Source organism: Somniosus microcephalus, chromosome 9 (genome assembly GCF_052327205.1).
Source record: "Somniosus microcephalus isolate GS21.2 chromosome 9, FLI_Smic_1.0, whole genome shotgun sequence".
NCBI lineage: Eukaryota > Metazoa > Chordata > Chondrichthyes > Squaliformes > Somniosidae > Somniosus > Somniosus microcephalus.
The window spans coordinates 43175455-43194646 of record NC_140995.1 but is presented as its reverse complement, the minus strand read 5'-3'; the positions used below and the strand labels follow the sequence as shown (position 1 = coordinate 43194646).

The 19192-nt window shown below is 41.2% G+C and overlaps 1 protein-coding gene across 6 annotated transcripts in view; it reads right to left on the bottom strand.

Moving 5' to 3' along the window:
• The window catches only part of LOC147112358 (PHD finger protein 3-like), a 149624-nt gene that overhangs the window by 12836 nt on the left and 117596 nt on the right, over positions 1-19192 (bottom strand). For all 6 annotated transcript variants that reach the window (XM_085996538.1, XM_085996539.1, XM_085996540.1 and 3 more), the window contains 2 exons: positions 16064-16211; positions 14902-14991 (listed from right to left, as the gene is read on the bottom strand). In XM_085996538.1, the coding sequence (XP_085852664.1) occupies positions 14902-14991; positions 16064-16211 (238 nt within the window). The remainder of the gene's footprint in view (positions 1-14901; positions 14992-16063; positions 16212-19192) is intronic.

The following is a 19192-nucleotide window of genomic DNA, read 5'->3' as shown; positions in this document are numbered from 1 at the left end:
TATAAACTTTTTTTGAAGATAAAACAATGAAAGCACCAAATTTGGTGCAAATGGAAAACTATTTTTACATAGAAACATAGAAGATAGGAGCAGGAGTAGGCCATTCGGCCCCTCGAGCCTGCTCCGCCATTTAATGAGATCATGGCTGATCATCCAAATTGAGTACCCTGTCCCTGCTTTCTCCCCATATCCCTTGATTTCTTTAGCCTTAAGAAATATATCTAACTCTTTCTTGAATATATTTAATGAATTGGCCTCAACTGCCTTCTGTGGCAGAGAATTCCATAGGTTCACCACTCTCTGGGTGAAGAAATTCCTCATCTCTGTCCTAAATGGCTTACCCCTTATCTTTAGACTGTGACCCCTGGTTCTGGACTCCCCTGCCATCGGGAACATCCTTCCTGCATCTAGTCTGTCTAGTCCTGTTAGAATTTTATAAGTTTCAATGAGATCCCCTCTCATTCTTCTAAACTCCAGCGAATATAAGCCCAATCGACCCAATCTCTCCTCATACGTCATTCCCGCCATCCCAGGTATCAGTCTGGTGAATCTTCGCTGCACTCCCTTCATGGCAAGAACATCCTTCCTCAGATAAGGCGACCAAAACTGCACACAATACTCAAGGTGTGGTCTCACCAAAGCCCTGTACAACTGCAGCAAGACATCCTTGCTCCTGTACTCGAATCCTCTCGCTATGAAGGCCAACATACCATTTGCCTTCTTAACCGCCTGCTGCACCTGCATGCTTACCTTCAGCGACTGATGCAAAAGGACACCCAGGTCTCGTTGCATTTCCCCTTCTCCCAATCTATTGCCGTTTAGATAATAATCTGCCTTCCTGTTTTTGTCACCAAAGTGGATAACCTCGCATTTATCCACATTTACTGCATCTGCCATGCTTCTGCTTAATCACCCAACCTGTCCAAATCATACTGGAGTTTCTCGGCATCCTCCTCACAGCACACACGCCCACCCAGCTTTGTGTCGTCTGCAAACTTGGAGATATTACATCTAGTTCCCTCGCCTAGATCATTAATATATATTGTGAATAGCTGGGGTCCTAGCACCGATCCCTGCGGTACCCCACTAGTCACTCCCTCCACTCGGAGAAAGACCCGTTTATTCCAACTCTTTGCTTCCTGTCTGCCAAACAGTTCTCTATCCAAGTCAGTACCTTACCCCCAATCCCATGTGCTTTAACTTTACACACTAATCTCTTATGCGGGACCTTATTGAAAGCCTTCTGAAAGTCCAAATACACCACATCCACTGGTTCTCCCTTATCTATTCTACCAGTTACATCCTCAAAAAATTCCAGTAGATTAGTCAAGCTCGATTTACCTTTTGTAAATCCATGTTGACTTTGTCCGATCCTGTCACTGTTTTCCAAGTGCTCTGCTATTACATCTTTTATAATGGACTCTAGCATTTTCCCCACTACCAATGTCAGGCTTACCTGATAATTACCTTATAATTCCCCGTTTTCTCTCTACCACCTTTTTTGAATAGTGGGGTTACATTAGTTACCCTCCAATCCATGGGAACTGTTCCAGAGTCTATGGAATTTTGGAAGATGACCAGCAATGCATCTACTATTTCTAGGGCCACTTCCTTAAGTACCCTAGGATGTAGAATTTATCGGCCTTCAATCCCGTCAATTTCCCTAACACCATTTCCCTACAAATACTGATTTCATTCAGTTCCTCCCTCTCATTAGACCCTATGTTCCCCGACATCTCTGGGAGGTTATTTGTGTCCTCCTTTGTGAAGACAGAACCAAAGTATGTATTTAATTGGTCTGCCATTTCTTTGTTCCCCATTATAAATTCCCCTGATTCTGACTGCAAGGGACCTACATCAATCGGAAAATATTTCTAAATGAATACTATTATTTCCCAATGATGAACTGTTGGTCATCATTTATTGATTCTGTTGCAATCATTAACCCTTTATCACTGATACCAGACACCTACACAATATCAAAGCCTATCTGCCATGACACCATCCACTAGCTGAAACCTGATGAACCTGTCTTCACATTTCACATCAGACAGATGTATAAAAGTGATTTCAAGACTATAACTTCATGTTATGGCTGATGTGATATCTTTAAACTGTTCAAGTTTCACTTCACAACTGATGTAATCTGAACATAGATTACAGGCTTGCTGACAGTCCCATTATTATTCTCTATGGTTCTCGCTCAGACCAACATTCCCAACTTCGAAGCTTTGACCATGCTCGATCAGCTCCGATGGACGGGTCACATCATCCGCATGCCCGATACGAGACTCCTAAAACAAGCGCTCTACTCGGAGCTCCGACATGGCAAGAGAGCCCCAGGTGGGCAGAGGAAACGCTTCAAGGACACCCTCAAAGCCTCCTTGAAAAAGTGCAACATCCCCACCGATACCTGGGAATCCCTGGCCCAAGACCGTACAAAGTGGAGGAGAAGCATCCGGGAAGGCGCCGAATACCTCGAGTCTCTTCACCGGGAGCAAGCGGAAGCCAAGCGCAAACAGCGGAAGGAGCGCATGTCAACCCAAGCACCCCACCCACCCGCCCCTTCAACCACTGTCTGCCCCACCTGTGACAGAGACTGTAGGTCCCGCATTGGACTCATCAGTCACCTGAGAACTCATTTTTAATGTGGAAGTAAGTCATCTTCGGTTCCGAGGGGCTGCCTAAGAAGAAGTATTCTCTATGTATTGTAAATTAGTATTGCAAATTATACACTTGCCTTTGGATTGCTCCTTGTACCTGAGCTAAATTAACTCCATTCAAACTTAATTTTCATGAAATCTCTAACGCAGGGGTCATAAACATCATACACCATTAAGCTATGCATGGTAACTGTTTTTATACCACACATAATGATCTCTTGCTGGTGTGAAACAGTTTTTATGCTTTGTGAAAATGACATAACAATTGAGAAATGCTGACATTGTGGTGCAGAAAAACTTTTACAGCATCACCACAACCATTAGGCAATTCAATTTCATTCCTATTTAAAATGAAAATGTGCAGGTATCTTTAATTTCAGCTACTTATCTAGGATGTGCTGTAAATAAAATACAAGCTGCGGGATATAACTTGATATATCCCACGAGTGGTGAGATCCTTAACTCATAAATGATGACCGTCATCTCACTCATAGAAACAAAAATCATTACATACCGTCTTTCATAGTGTGATGTATATTCTATTTATATCACAACTGATGATTTCATTTTCACCCAAAATTGCACTACATAGCAACATCCTTTCCTCTCTCATTGTGTCATAAGTGACTTAACTGATTTCAGTGTTTCTACTGTTTCAGCATTTTAATGAATTTATAACTGGTATACAAGTCCAATTTTTTCCTGTAATGTTAGCAAAACCTGTGTAAAGAGTGAATGATTTGTTTTATTCCAATCAGGAAGCTCTTTGTCACTCATGAATTATGAGGTCTTTTCCAGATATGTAGAATAAAATGGGTATTCTGCAGCTTAGTTGCACGTTCCTTACTCTTATGTTGTGTGACAGGAAAGGAAGTTCAAGAATCTAATGATTTTGTGAAATACAGAATTAAATAAACTCACAAAGGCTATGTCTGTCAAATAAATACTTTGCATAAATTGATGAAATGAGCTTCATTGCCTGCAGCTGTTGAGTTATTTAAAACTTGTTTCTTTAGTTCAGGAGCAATATGCAAATCTACATAAGCCACATACTTTATTGTACGAAGCACAGTTTTTCATAGGACTAAAAACAATTAGGAACAGGTGTAGGGCATTCAGCCCCTCAAGACTGTTCTGACATTCACTTTGATCATGGCTGACCTGTATTACAATCCATTTAAAATAACAACAGAAAATGCTGGAAAAACTCAGCAGGTCAGGCAACATCCGTGGAGAGAAATTTGAGTTGACGTTTCGGGTTGGACCCTTCTTCAAAACTGGAAAGAAAAGAAACTAGATCGAAGGCAGGGCTGCGATCGGACAAAAGAATAAAAGAAACAAAAGAAGTAAAAGAGATTAGAAGCTAGACGAGATGGTAATAAGCTGGGATTAGGTGTAAAGTGTACTGGCAGGGCAAAAGATAGCTGCCAGGTGTGAGAGAGAAACAAAAGGAAAGGGGAGGGGGGTGGAAAGGAGTGGAACAATTACAAGAGAAAATGAAATGGGGGCCGAGCTTATGATCTGAAATTGTTGAACTTGATATCGAGTCCGGAAGGCTGCAGAGTGCCTAATCGGAAGATGAGGTGCTGTTCCTCGAGTTTACGTTGCGCTTCCGTGGAACAATACAAGAGGCCAAGGACGGTTTTGATCCATATCCCTTGATACGCTTACCCAAAAACAATCTGTTGATCTCAGTGTTGAAAATTTCAATTGTCCCAGCATACACAGCATTTTGGGGAAGCGAGTTCCACATTTCCACTAGCTTTTGTGTGAAGAAGTGCTTCTTGATTTCACTTTTAAATGGCCTAAATCTAGTTATACAATTATGCTCCCTTGTTCTAGAGCCCCCCATTAGAGGAAATAGTTTCTCTGTATCTAATCCCTTTATCATTTTAAACACCTCAATTAGATCATCCCTCAATCTTCTAAACTCAAGGGAATACAAACCAAGTTTATGCAACCTGTCCTAATGTTAATGCTATACACCGTGGTATAGTTTTAATGAATATGCATTGTACCCCCTACAAAGCCAATATATCTTTCCTGAGGTCTGGTGCTCAAAACTGAACGCAGTACTCCAGATGGGGTCTGACCAAGGCTCTGCACAACTTTTGTATTCCAACTCGAGATAAAAAAACATTCCAGTGTCCTTTTTGATTACTTTTTGTACCAGTGCGCAAGCTTTACTAATTTGTGTACATGGACACCTAAATCCCATTGGTCCTCAACAGTTCCTAGTCACTTGCTATTAAGAAATTATTCCAACTTGTCTTTCCTGGATCCAAAGCGGATAACTCACACTTCTACACATTGAACTCATCTGCCATAGTTTTGCCTACTTAGTCTCTTTGTAACTTCCTGCTTCCATCTACACAACTTACTGTGCCTCCAAATTGGATATACAACTCCCTCTTCCTTCCTTCAAAACATTAATATATATGGCGAAAAGCTGAGGCGCCAGCTTAGATCCCTAGGGAACACCACTTGTCACATCCCGCCAATCAGAGTACGTTCCCTTTTTCCCAACTCCCGTCTCCTACCTCCCAACCAATTACTAACCAATGTCGCAAGGTTACCTCCAATTCCGTGTGCTTTCATTTTAGCAAATAGTCTTTTGTGCGGAACCTTATGAAATGTTTTCTGGAAGTCCATATAGACAGCAGCCATAGACACCCCTGTCCACCATGTTAGTGACTTCCTCAAAAAATGCAACTAAAGTAATCAGACTTGACCCACCCTTCACAAATCTATCTAGAACCTTCCCCAATTTTGATGTTAAACTGATGGGTCTGTAGTTACCTGGTTTCTCCCTTTCTAAATAATGGAGTGATTTTTCAATCCAAATGCACAATTCTTGAATCTAGAGAGCTTTTGAAAATTATGACTAATGCACATGCAATTTCCTCGCCCATTTTATTTAATACACTGGGCTAGTAACCATCAGGTCCTGGAGATTTGTTTACATCAAGTCCCATTACTTTCTCCATTACCTTTTTTTTTTACTTGTATTAAATCCACAAGATTCCTCCCCTTGACTTATTTTTACCTTCCCTTGTATCACTGGTATTTCGTCCTCTTCCTACGCTGTGAAAACAGATACAAACTCATTTAAAAAGTTTGTCATCTCATTATATAGTCTTCCCCGCAGCTATCTTTAATGGGCCCACATTCACCCTTATCACTCGGTTTCTCAATATATTTATAAAAACTTTTGCTGTTAGCTTTGATATCCCTTGCAAGTTTTATTTCATATTACATTTATGTACCTCATTACTTTCTGTTGCTTTGCTGCTGTTTATAGCTCTCCTAGTCTGCTGGATTTCCACTTTTCTTTGCAAGTCTTTCCTTTTAGTTTGATACCGTTGCTGATCTCATTTATTGACCATGGTTGTTCACCTACACAAGTGGAGCCTTTGCCTTTCAGGGCATGTAATCAATTTTAACTGTCCCCACCCAGCCTGTACAATCTTTTTCTTGCACTTTTTGGCCTACTGTGTGGATTTTCCCCTCCCACCCACTACAATTTACATCTTTCTCCAATGGCCTATTTACCCTTGCTGCAAAGACATGGGTGCCTCTCCAGTTTAGGTGAAGGCCATCCTGTCTGTAAAACCTTCCCTGACCCCAAAAGTGGTTCCAGTGTCCCACAAATCTGAAATCCCTCCCTTCTAGCATTTACAATCCCAATCATTCTCCCCGTCTGGTCCAGCAAGTGGCACTCGGAGTAATCCAGAGATTACTACCCTAGAGGTTCTGCTCCCTAATCTAGAACTTAACTCCTTGGCATCCCTTTGCAAAACCTTAAACCTACAATATCTATGTCATTAGTTCCCACATGAACCATGACCTCTGGTTGCTCAAACCATTCCAGAATCTTTTGTACTGGCTCTGTGATGTCCTGAACTCTAACACCAGGAAAGCAACATACCATTCAGGACACTGGATCATACCTACAAAAGAAACTATCTACACCCCTGACTATAACATCCTCCACAACCACCACCTGACTATTCTTACTACCTGCACTGTTTACCCCATGGGTAACCACTTGTTCCTCAGTGCCTTGTAGTCACTCATGGTTACCCTCCTCCAAGTCATCCTTTTTGTTTACGTAACTAGTACCTATTAGACAAGTCCAGCTCCACAGATCATCCCCTTGCTACCCTTACCTGTCTGCCGATGATCACCCAGTCTCCCTTACCATCTTCTCTAATGCCAGCAATCATTGCCATGACCACCCTCTGGAATGTCTGCTCCAGAAAGCGTTCTCTCTCGCGAATGTTGCGGAGTGTGTCCAGTTAACTCTCAAGCTGTGCAACTTTCTGCTCAAGAGTGCAACTTTCGTACACTTCATACATAAACAGTCACCCTGCATGTTACACGAGTCCAGGCAGGTGCACATCATGCATGCTGCACACATCACTCTAGACTTGATCCTGCCATACCTATTTATATATTTAACCCAATAGATATTATTTTTAAGTTATGGGTTATGAATTATTTCTGCTCACTCAAATTTATTTTTACTTATAATAATATATTTTGAAAGTCTCTTTCTGTCCTACCCCTGAAGCTATTATATAGTGAAGACTGTAAATTAGAGTTCAGATGAATAAATACTTTTAATAAATACTTAGCTCTTTCTGGCCGCCAACACGCCTTGCTGGCATGACAGGAGGCAATTTACATACCCACTAGCACTTTGGAGTCTTGGTGGACCATATGTAAATTCCCAGTGTACAATTCACTGAGTCTCACTGTAATTAGCAAACCCAAGTGTTAGGAAAAAAACCAACATTCATTTACTCGGAAATGCTATGAAAAAAAAAGGCAGCTGATTTACCTACTAGCACTTCAAAGTGATGGTGGCACCATATGCAAATTTCTGGTTATATTTAGTTTATTAATTCATAAGAACATAAGAAATAAGAGCAGGAGTAGGCCATACGGCCCCTCGAGTCTGCTCCGCCATTCAATAAGATCATGGCTAATCATCGACCTCAACTCCACTTTCCTGCCCGATCCCCATATCCCTTGATTCCCCCAGAGTCCAAATTCAGCTGCAAATTTAATACAGCTAATTTATTATTCTTCCTTCCTATTCATGAATGGTCTGAGTGAAAAAGAAATAATCTATGACCGAAGAGGCTTTGGATTTCCAAAACTTTCTTCAGTTAATGGTGCTATGAGAGAAATCTGTATAAGTATTATGGTGCAGTCATTATAAAACTTATATTTTGAAAAATGAAACGTGTACAATCCATTAGAAACAAAAATAATATTTTTTACAACTTGCAAGACCCAATACAAGGGCGAGAGCTTTCTCACCCACCCAATATCATACCTATCTCTAGAGTTAACTACAAATTCATACACAAAGGCTTAATGCAGAAACTTTTATGATTTTAAACAGTATGAATGGTGTTTTCCATCACAAGAACTTCAGGCTGGTTTGATAACGACATTCTGTAGGCACGGGCCACAAGGAATGATTATACTAGTTGGGGTTGCAATGTATCCAGCTGGTAGTACGGTTTTCAGGGGTCAAATAGTATGAAATAGCTTTTAGGCAAGTTTGAAGTTGCATCCCCTGCTGTTTCCCATTGAACTGCCTCCAAGCTCATGGGGATGTTCTGTCGGTGTCATCGCGCACCTACCAAGCAGGGAGGGGAGCACGGCCTTCCATGCATCCGAGGAGGTTAAAAAAAAGCCTTTGGAAAAAGTACTTGCCCATAAAATTAGCCAGATTTTAATGTACTTTCCAATGTCATCTTTCTTCTTGTCTCGCCTGTTACTTTTTCTAAAAGTTTTAATTTAAAACTAAATGAAACGTTTTCTCCATATTAAGCTTTTGTTTGTTACTACCAACTTCAATTGATAGTTGCATCTTTAAATTGTTGTTGGTATTTTTAAACCAGCAATTTCAGCAAAGAGTATCTTTAATTGTTCAACAATCTAGATAAAATTTTCATTAAAATGCACACAGGAGGTTATTTTAAACCTAATGCAGCGAGTTAGTGTACCACAAAGTGGCAAGGCATGTATCTTTGCCCGTGATTTCCCACGTGGCATGCTGCAAACCTTTGCACAGCTAAAGCTGATGACAAAATCAGAGGGCATATCACATTACCCATCTAACATGCATTCCCTGACAGTCAAAGTACAGAGTGTTCTTGGCTGAAACTTTCAAGCAGGTCATCTGCCCATCTCCTTAGCTAAACATGTTGTTGTAGGAAAAAGTTGGAAGAGGCACGAAACCAGATAAAAATTGGGAAATAAAAATAAAATTTCAATGACAATGGCTACATTTTCTTTTAGGGGGTGGGGTAATGGGAAAAGAAACACTTTCAACTTTTTGCATCTATTTAGTATCAGCTCTCCCAGATCAGGTAAACCAACAACATGTATTAATCTCCAATGTCACTTTGCCTGCAACAGTGTAGATTTTTTTCATTTCACTGATCAAATATTCTAAATATCTACACTGAATGACACTATATCTAGTGACAGTTTATGCCCAATCATTTGCAGCTTTGTGTCAAAACCACTCAAAATTGGTTTCAGACTGACAAAACCAATTTCACGTAGGAATATTTGGACCGGTTGAGACTGGGAACAGTCATCTGTGTAGATTTGATCCAAAACCCCAGGGGTGAACTAAAGTGTGCTAACTAATGTACCACCCAGTACTGATAGGCTATTCTCAATGAAATTATAAGCCACAAGACTAAAGCTTCAGTAATTTATCAGCACAACCACAGAACTGAATTACTATTACAACACACTCCCAAACATCTATTCTTTTCAACTTACTTTTTAAAGTTTGTTTAAAAAAACTTTAGACAGCAGATATGGGGAAAAAAGGTTAAAATCAGTAAGTGTGGGTGTATGAGCACTAAGGATTATTTGACCTGTATATAAAACAACCTGTTCTACAAATTTCAGAAACAAGATTACAGGCAACTGCAGAGAAACTGGATTTGGTCTTTGAAGTTGTATGCATTTAAATGATATCTGCAGTCAGAAGGTATTCCTCAGTCATTTTGTGCTCCCATATTCAATACTGTAAAATTGTAGTTCAGAGGCAATCCATGAACAGGCATTTGACTTTCCCCTTGCATGGAGGTCCACCTCCATGAAATAAATGATTGGATGGAACAATTGATTCATAAATGTCACTGGAGCAAATCAGTGAGGTATATGAAGTGTAAAGAATTTCTTCCTGTTGACATTTAGGATTAAGTAGGAATTCAAATAAATATAGTTTCTCCTTTGCCCTGATTCTATATTTTTCCTCTTTTCTCTATCCAATTCCCCTCTGAAACAGTTAAGCACTACCTCTGAATACCATAGAACTGTACATTCAGTACAAGTTTATTTGGTGGTTAAAAAAATGCTGGTTTCCTGGTCTACTCGCAAATGTGATCCTTGCCGGCCCTTTGAACCCACAGCTGTAAACAAACTCATCACATTTGTTTTTCACTTGGAATCAGAAGAACTTCCTCTATGCTGGCACCATTTTCTTCCCATCCACATGGATGTCCAGTATTTTCACCGTAGAATATTTGCAACAGTTGTTCCTTATCTCATTGACTCGTGGCCATCTACAGAAACGCCCCTTTAAAAAGGTCTCTTATAGACATTCCCTCTAGTGAAGTGATGGCCATGGCCAACCAGCATTCTTAATGGCAAAAGTACAATCCTGTTGGAAACAATTACACTGTTAAGCAAATCTCTAGAACATGGCAAATATTTTGAGGCAAATCCCCAGTTCATTCATACTGAAAATATCCTGTGCCGTATACTGCCACAGCAGTCCAAGTGGGATAGATTTTAACCCAGTCATCAGCAGACATATCCACATCCTTACCTGTTATTTGCGTTGTCCTGTAGGAATATCATACTGGTCTTTCCAACTATTATGTAAAAGCCTCTAACAAACTGCTTTACCCTTTCCACCAATATTAGGGCATTAAGAAAAATATCAAATTTTGGGGCTTTGTGCTAAATAATCTCTTTGGTTCAACAACATCATCTACTCCTATAAGCAGATCTCATGTCCCCTACAATCCAGAGAACTTCTTTTACTGCCCAGTATCTAGCGCTATCCAGGGATCGTATCAGAGATCCTTTGTTACGTATATCAACTATTGAAATATTGTACATGCTGCAATGTGTATTCTTTCTTTTGACTCAAAAGCATGTTATCAAAATGAGCTACAGCTTCAAACCAACAACGGGCTTATTTTCTATTAAATACTGGAATGGACAGTACACCATTTTCAGAGTGAGAACAGTCAATTTTCCTACGCTTCTTGGTCATAAAAAACAATCAATATGCAACTTCCTAACTTCGAACGTTGGCTCAACTCCTTTAACTCAGCCACTGAAGCCAACTGACCTAGACTTTTAAAACGTAATAGATAGTTTCTTACTGCTGCTGTGAGCCCACAGTTGGCGAGAGAGATGGATGGATGCACGTGCTCACGATACCTCGGTCACCTGCATTAAGTCTTTGAAATGGGTGGCCGTTAATCAAAGTCATCGCTCTGCGTGAAATGCCTAAACTATGATGTATGAGCACAAGGCTCCCAACTGTCTGCCTGAGGCAAGCCCCCCAACTGTGCGAATAGAATGTAACTACGCCTGGTCCCTCAGGCATCCCAGAGTGCCCCACTCACAAAGGCCTGAAATGTTCGAGTTTGTACCCAACAATCCTACCTTTGTTTATTAATGAACACTTCAAATCACTTTGGTGAGCAGCCTGGTTTCAAGCTCCTGACTTATTGTTGAGAAAAAATGCTCAATTTAACTGTACAATATTAGGTGAATTTCCATGCAAACTCTCCTGCTCATCGGCTGTAACTCCGGAATAACTCTAGAAACCCAGAGAAATGATGCAACCCACTTTAACAAAGTGGCAGCAGATGTGTAGGTGAACCACCATGGAAATCCATCCCCATTATGGTTAAAAATCCAGTTCCGACAACACATGGAGCATCTAAATTGTTAGTCTCTTTCAATGGAATGGACAAACCAGCATTAAAGTGCATCCTCAATGGCCACTGTAGGAGTGGCATAATTTCAATCTTCCATTAGCATACAGAATTGAGACTGGGAGATCCCAACTGCTCCTCATTAATTCCCAAGCAGTTATCTTTACTTTTAAGAAAATCTCTGAACAAAAGCTCAAATGGCCCAGTCTTTGCAGTGTGTGTGTTATTGCAGTGCTTACCAAAACTGCAATTGTGAGTAAATGCCCTGCATATGCTTCAGATAGAACACATGCAGTTCTGCCTCCCTCTCCAAGTTTTGATTTCATTGATGGTTTCTGCGATTCAGTGAAGTAATGAGCCAATGTTCAAAATGTGGGGAATGGATTAGGAACTTTGATTACAATAACCCAGGAAACTGGTTTGCAGCTTTCACTGAGAGGGAGATGAAATGTGATCCCAAATATTGTTAAAAATCCCAGAATTCCAACTCGGTCACTTTAAATAAGTGAGCCTAATTAGAGAGTAGCAGCTCCTTTGCATATTATATGCATTGTGGCTAGATTCCCATTTTCATGAAAAGAAACAAAATTGCAGAATGTGATCCCAAAATGCCGATAAAAATCCAAGAATCCCAATTATTCATAACCTTTATATTTCTTATTCATTCATGGGAGGTGAGCTTCGCTGGCATTGTCCATCCCCAATTACCCTTCTTGAACCGCTGCAGTCAGTGAGGTGAAAATACTCCCAGAGTGCTATTTGGGAGGGAGTTCCAGGATTTTGACCCAGCGACGATGAAGGAACGGCGATATATTTCCAAGTCAGGATGGTGTGTGACTTGGAGGGGAACTTGCAAGTGGTTGTGTTCCAATGCACCTACTGCCCTTGTCCATCGAGGTAGTAGAGGTCGCGGGTTTGGGAGGTGCTGTCAAAGAAGCCTTGGCGAGTTGCTGCAGTGCATCTTGTAGATGGTACACACTGCAGCCACGGTGCACCGGTGGTGGAGGGAGTGAATGTTTAATGTAGTGGATGGGGTGCCGATCAAGCGGGCTGCTTTGTCCTGTAGAGTGTTGAGCTTCTTGAGTGCTGTTGGAGCTGCACTCATCCAGGCAAGTGGAGAGTATTCCATCACACTCCTGACTTGTGCCTTGTAGACGGTGGGTAGGCTTTGGGGAGTCAGGATGAGTCATACATAGCACCATCTTCCTTTGTGCTAGGTATGACTCCAGCCAGTGGAGAGTTTTCCCCTGATTCCCATTGACTTCAATTTTACTAGGGCTCCTTGATGCCACACTCGATCAAATGCTGCTTTGATGTCAAGGGTAGTCACTCTCACCTCACCTCTAGAATTCAGCACTTTTGTCCATGTTTGAACCAAGGCTGTAATGAGGTCCGGAGCCAAGTGTTTCTGGCGGAACCCAAAGTGAGCAGGTTATTGGTGAGTAAGTGCCACTTATTTGCACTGTCGACAAAACCTTCCATCACTTTCCTGCTGACTGAGAGTAGGCTGATGGGGCAGTAATTGGGCGGATTGGAATTGTCCTGCTTTGTGTACAATGGACATTTTTCCACTTTGTCGGGTAGATTCCAGTGTTGTAGCTGTACTGGAACAGCTTGGCGAGAGGCGCGGCTCATTCTGGAGCACAAATCTTCAGCACTACAGCTGGGATGTTGTCGGGGCCCATAGACTTCACTGTATCCAGTGCGCTCAGCTGAAAACCAGTGGCTCGGACAAAAAATGGTGTTCTCTATAGCACAGTGAGAAGCAGAATATTCAAAGAGGGAGGAGGAAGGGATGTGAAAATGGTGATAGTTTGCTCATGGGTAAAAACATTTCAGTAGAAAGCATTACTTTTACAACCATTATTTTCTAATTTAGCAGCTTATAGGTAATGCAACAGGGTTTCTTGCTGTGTTTCCTTACCTAGGCACTTACAGTTATCACTAATCTGACAAGGGATTAGCACTACCAATGTCCTCACATCTAATGCAAGCTAGAGGTAATTCCTTTCCTGCTTCTGTATACACAGCCAGAATTTTGCTCTCACAACCTCTAAGAAAACCCACTGATCCCTTCTGCAACCTTCCCCGCCCCATGTATTTAATTCTGCACAATCTGATCTTACGTTATTTGATTTTGTTTGAATTTGGAATTTAGTTTTGGTTCTTTAATTCACACTTCTGATGCATTTTATTTTCATCGCTCGAGTTCTACCCGTGTCGTGCAACATTTCCGAGGAAAAGGATGAACTACTGGTCTACATCCGGTTCTTCGCATCCGATGCTCTACGGTACTCGTTCGGAGATGCACGGGAACAAGCTTGAATGGCTCATGCTTCCATTTTTCTCACTCTGAAGAGGCATCTAGCTCCCGTTCAGCACCGCTACGTGACAGGACTGCAAGAGCGGGTACTTGGGAAATTCCACCCAAAAGCTCACATCCGACCTCTCTTCGTGGAGCACCAATGCATTGTGTCAAGTTCCACCCTTTTTAATTTTATTCTAGAAGCCACTTGATCTCCTAACTTGTTTAATATATTAAAGTATATGCAGAATAATTAGTTTACTAGTAATTTGCTCATGGCGACAGCTTGCAGTATTACATTAATGCCATTAGAACCAAAAATAGTCGTACAGCTATAGGTTTAAAAACCCCAGGAAATTGTACGAAACAATAACCAGCACTCATTTTAAAACTGCAATTCAATCGCTGAGTTCTGTAGTAATCTTAAACAGCTCTTGCTTCACTCCCATGATTAATGACAGTTGCCTAATTGCTGTCTTGTAATTTAATGTCACCTCCATATTATCCTATAGACATTTGGCTTGCAAATTGAAAATGAACAGGTGAGTTCCACTGCAATAAAATGAGTAGATTTTTACGAATTAGTGCTCATGACATACATCTTTGTGTGATGAAAGCAAATATTAGAAAGTTCAGGGGTGGAAGCCAGTCTGAAAAATGCAATTTGTCATCTATTAAAATTAATGGACGGAAAATCGTGCAGGGCATGCTGACCTCCTCGCCCAAGTTCCAGACATGAGCTCCTATCACACTAAGTACTGTGCCAGGCACACTAATTCATAAATCTACCCTTCTAATTCCCGATATTGCTAGAAATCTGTAATAGGAGACATTAATACAAGAATTCCATGATCCCGTACATTTTATTCCACAACTTTAACATTTTTAGACAATCATGTTCTGGAACATTGCATTCAAGACTATTTTCAGAGCATACCTTAGTTCCTGAAGCTTTTATCTTGTCCACATAGTCCCAAACCATTTGAGGAGGAATCCTACCTCCTACTTGTATAGTATCTGGCAAATCCTTTTGGGGGAAAAACAATATAGTGCATTAATTAAACCATGTATAAAACATACAGCAATTTTCAAGTGTATTAATTCTCCTTGCCTCTGCAATTATTTTCCTCTCCTACAGTAGTCCCCTCTTCCATAGGTCACAATGTTAATCAGTCCTTAGGACAGCAGATGATGAGCTCTCAGGTTACTGATAATAGCAATCCTTGCCAAGAGGGTTGCGATCGTAACCTGGTTATGATTTCCTCCTCCCATTGGGAAAGCCTCTCACCAGCATCTACCACTGACAAAGTGGACTAGATTTTGAACTAACAATGGGGAAAACATGGGCAGAAAATTTCACTGGTTTACTGTATTTCTCAATTTTTCTTTCTCCCACTGGACTTTCCAACACCATGCATTTCACAAGGCTGAGAAATACAGCGGCTTTTTCCCAGGCCTTTACTAATGCTGTTCTACAATCAGCTAGAAGAAAATAAGTGCCTGACCTCTGATTTCTGTGCTTATCACAATGCAATACTTTTCTCCCTCAATAATTTTCACCCCTGCCCGCCCCCAATGATGTTGACTCCTTACTGGGATCCAGCTCCACAAGATACAGACCAAGAGGATCAGGCTCAGCTGTGATGTCCCCTACCCCATGCTACAGTCGAATTGCCTCACTGCTGAGCTCACATATGAATAATGGTCATCTGGGTGAGGTACTTTAAAGCAATTGGCACCTCCCTGAACTGCATTCCAGCAAGAAGTCAACACCTTCTGAAGAGAGACAATTGATGAAAAAAACATTGACTATAACTCTGTAGTGACAATATAAATACAATTTGCTTCTACCATTCATCATATCAATGAAAAGAGTAATTTAGCAACTGTTTTAATTTTATGATAGCAAAAATTAGAGCCAGCTTGATTATTATACAAGATGATCAAGCTGAGCAAAACAACGTACTGGTTTCTGAGCTGTATTTTGTTCCAATAAAGATACACAGATAGAATAATGAAAATGTACATACTTTGAAATACTGCAAAAAAAGCTTAACTGTATTTGTAAAGTTAAAATGGACACAAAATGAGAACAGCACCTCTGTTAGGTGATCTGCTGAGCCAGAGACTGGATAGGCTTTGGTAACAAACTTTGCCACGCTAGGCATATTGATAAATCCCTTCCAGAGAGAATCCAGTCGAGCTAGAAACCTTGATTCATCTTCTGCAATAGCATGTGCATCTGACCTGAATTTAAATAATAATGAATGAAACTCAAATTTAATTCACTTAAATCAGGACTACTCCTACCTGTTAAAACAAAGGTCATGTTACAGTTTCTCACACTGTCATAAGAACATAAGAAATAGGAGCAGGAGTAGGCCAATCGGCCCCTCGAGCCTGCTCCACCATTCAATAAGATCATGGCTGATCTGATCCTAACCTCAAATCTACTATCACTCTCCATCCCACCCGAACCCATGTGATCTCCCGGGAGAGGCGAAAAACCAGATTAAAAAAAACAATGGCCAATTTGGGAGAAAAAATCTGGGAAATTCCTCTCCGACCCATCTAGGCGATCGAAACTCGTCCAGGAGATCACTCTGTCCCTATATTTTCTACAGTACTTACCTTCTGTAAAAGGCGATCTCCACCCCAGCCAGGAACAGGAATAGAACCATCTCCTGAAATCTTACACAGAATTAGAACACCAGAAGTAGGAGCAGAACCAGGCTACACAGTCCCTGGGCCCGCTCAGCTACCCACAGGGCCATGACCATTCTGAACCTAGACTCATGTCCAATTTCCTGCCCGCTCCCCATAACCCTTAATTCCTTTTACTTCTAGGAAACTATCTATTTCTGTTTTAAATTTATTTAATGATGTAGCTTCCACAGCTTTCTGGGGCAGCAAATTCCACAAACCTACTACCCTCTGAGTGAAGAAGTTTCTCCTCATCTCAGTTTTGAAAGAGCAGCCCCTTATTCTAAGATTATGCCCCCTAGTTCTAGTTTCACCCATCATTGGGAACACCCTCACCGCATCCACCCGATCAAGCCCCTTCACAATCTTATATGTTTCAATAAGATCGCCTCTCATTCTTCTGAACTCCAATGAGTAGAGTCCCAATCTACTCAACCTCTCCTCATATGTCCACCCCCTCATCCCCGGGATTAACCGAGTGAACCTTCTTTGTACTGACTCGAGAGCAAGTATGTCTTTTCTTAAGTATGGACACCAAAACTGTATGCAGTATTCCAGGTGCGGTCTCACCAATACCTTGTACAACTGCAGCAATACCTCCCTGTTTTTATATTCTATCCCCCTAGCAATAAAAGCCAACATTCCATTGGCCTTCTTGATCACTTGCTGCACCTGCATACTAACTTTTTGAGTTTCGTGCACCAGGACCCCCAGATCCCTTTGTACTTCAGTACTTTCCAGTTTCTTGCCATTAAGGTAACAACATGCTCTATGATTTTTCCTGCCAAAGTGCATAACCTCACACTTTCCAGTATTGTATTCCATCTGCCAAATCTCTGCCCACTTACTTAGCCTGTCTATGTCCCTTTGCAGGTTTTTTATGTCCTCCTCACTCACTACTTTCCCTCTCATCTTTGTATCATCTGCAAACTTCGATATGTTACACTCGGTCCCCTCCTCCAAATCGTTAATATTGATTGTAAAGAGTTGGGGACCCAGCACTGACCCCTGCGGAACACCACTAGTTACTGATTGCCAGTCTGAGAATGAACCATTTATCCCAACTCTCTGCTTTCTGTTAGATAGCCAATCCTCCACCCACGCCAGAATATTACCCCCAATCCCGTGATTTTTTATCTTGAACAATAATCTTTTGTGTGTCATGATATGCTTTTGGGAACAACTTGCATTTATATACCACCTTGAATGTGGAAAAACATACCAAGGCACTTTAAAGAGTAAAAATAAACATGAAAAGACACCGAGCCATGATAGAAGAGAGACGAGAACTTGGTCAGAAGATGGATTTTGAGGTTTAGAACCAAAAATTTACAGCACAGGTCATTCAGCCCATCGCATCTGTGCCAGCTCTTTCTTAGAGCAATCCATAGCTAATTGTGCTGACCTGTTGGCCTGCATTTTCCTCTGCTTCAAATGTTTATCTACTTATCTCTTTAAAGATGAAATGGTGTCTGCCTCAACTGCTCCCTGTGGCAAGGCATTCCATACTCCAACAGGGCAATTTCTCCTAACATCTCTCCGCACTCAAAGTGATAATGGCAAATGTGTCGCTGACTCCCCAGCCACAGGAAAGTTTTGGGTGGTCAGGAGTTGAGCAGGAGGTGAGTCTGACGGAATAATTAGTTTAGAAAGGGTGGAGATGAGTTGAAAGGGAAACTACAGGCTATCATGGAATCAGGGGAAGGGCAAGTCAGGGGTTGGGGAGTGGTCAGGAACGGGGTGGAAAGTGGAACAGAAATGACAGCAGAGGCAGCTGTATGACTCAATCTTAGTGACAATGGGCCAGATTTTATTGTAATAGGGCATCTAACAGTGTCTGCTGTTAGGCTTGCCCCTGCACCCTTCAGCTCAAAACATTTTTGCCCACTAAGTTGCTGAAAGTGTGAACCGATAACGGCGCAGTGAGAGAAACAGAGCATCTGGGACCCGAGTGAACAGGGCAGCCAATATCGTTAACCAATGAGATTTAAGGATTGGGAAATAAACAGTGGAGCGACATTGAAGGGGTGAATTCAATGTCAAATCAGGTACAGAAAGAAAAATAAAGAGAGGGAAAGAAAGATTGGATTGAGAGAGAAAGAGACAGAAAGGAAAAGTAAGAAAAAAAATTAATGTGACATTTTAAAAATCTCTTAAAACAATTCACAACTTGAAGGAATGAGACTTGTAATACATAATTTTCAGTGCCAGAGAGGTTGTTATTAAAACTTATCGTGTAACTAAAAGGGTACTTACGCTTGTAATTACCAGCTCTAAATATTCAGTTCGTATCTACAGCACAAATACAGCAACTTCACGACATTCAATGCATTTCAATGGTGAGGCAGGCAGCAAGGTGTCATTTTCGCAAAGCTGATGGCGAGTCATGCAACTCGGACAGCAACTTTTGGATATTTGCATTTAACCACACATTTACTCCTCACCTGAAGTTGCTTTATCATTTACGCATAAATAACAGCGAGCGCCATTAGCCTCACCATTATTTTGACAGCAAAATCTGGCCC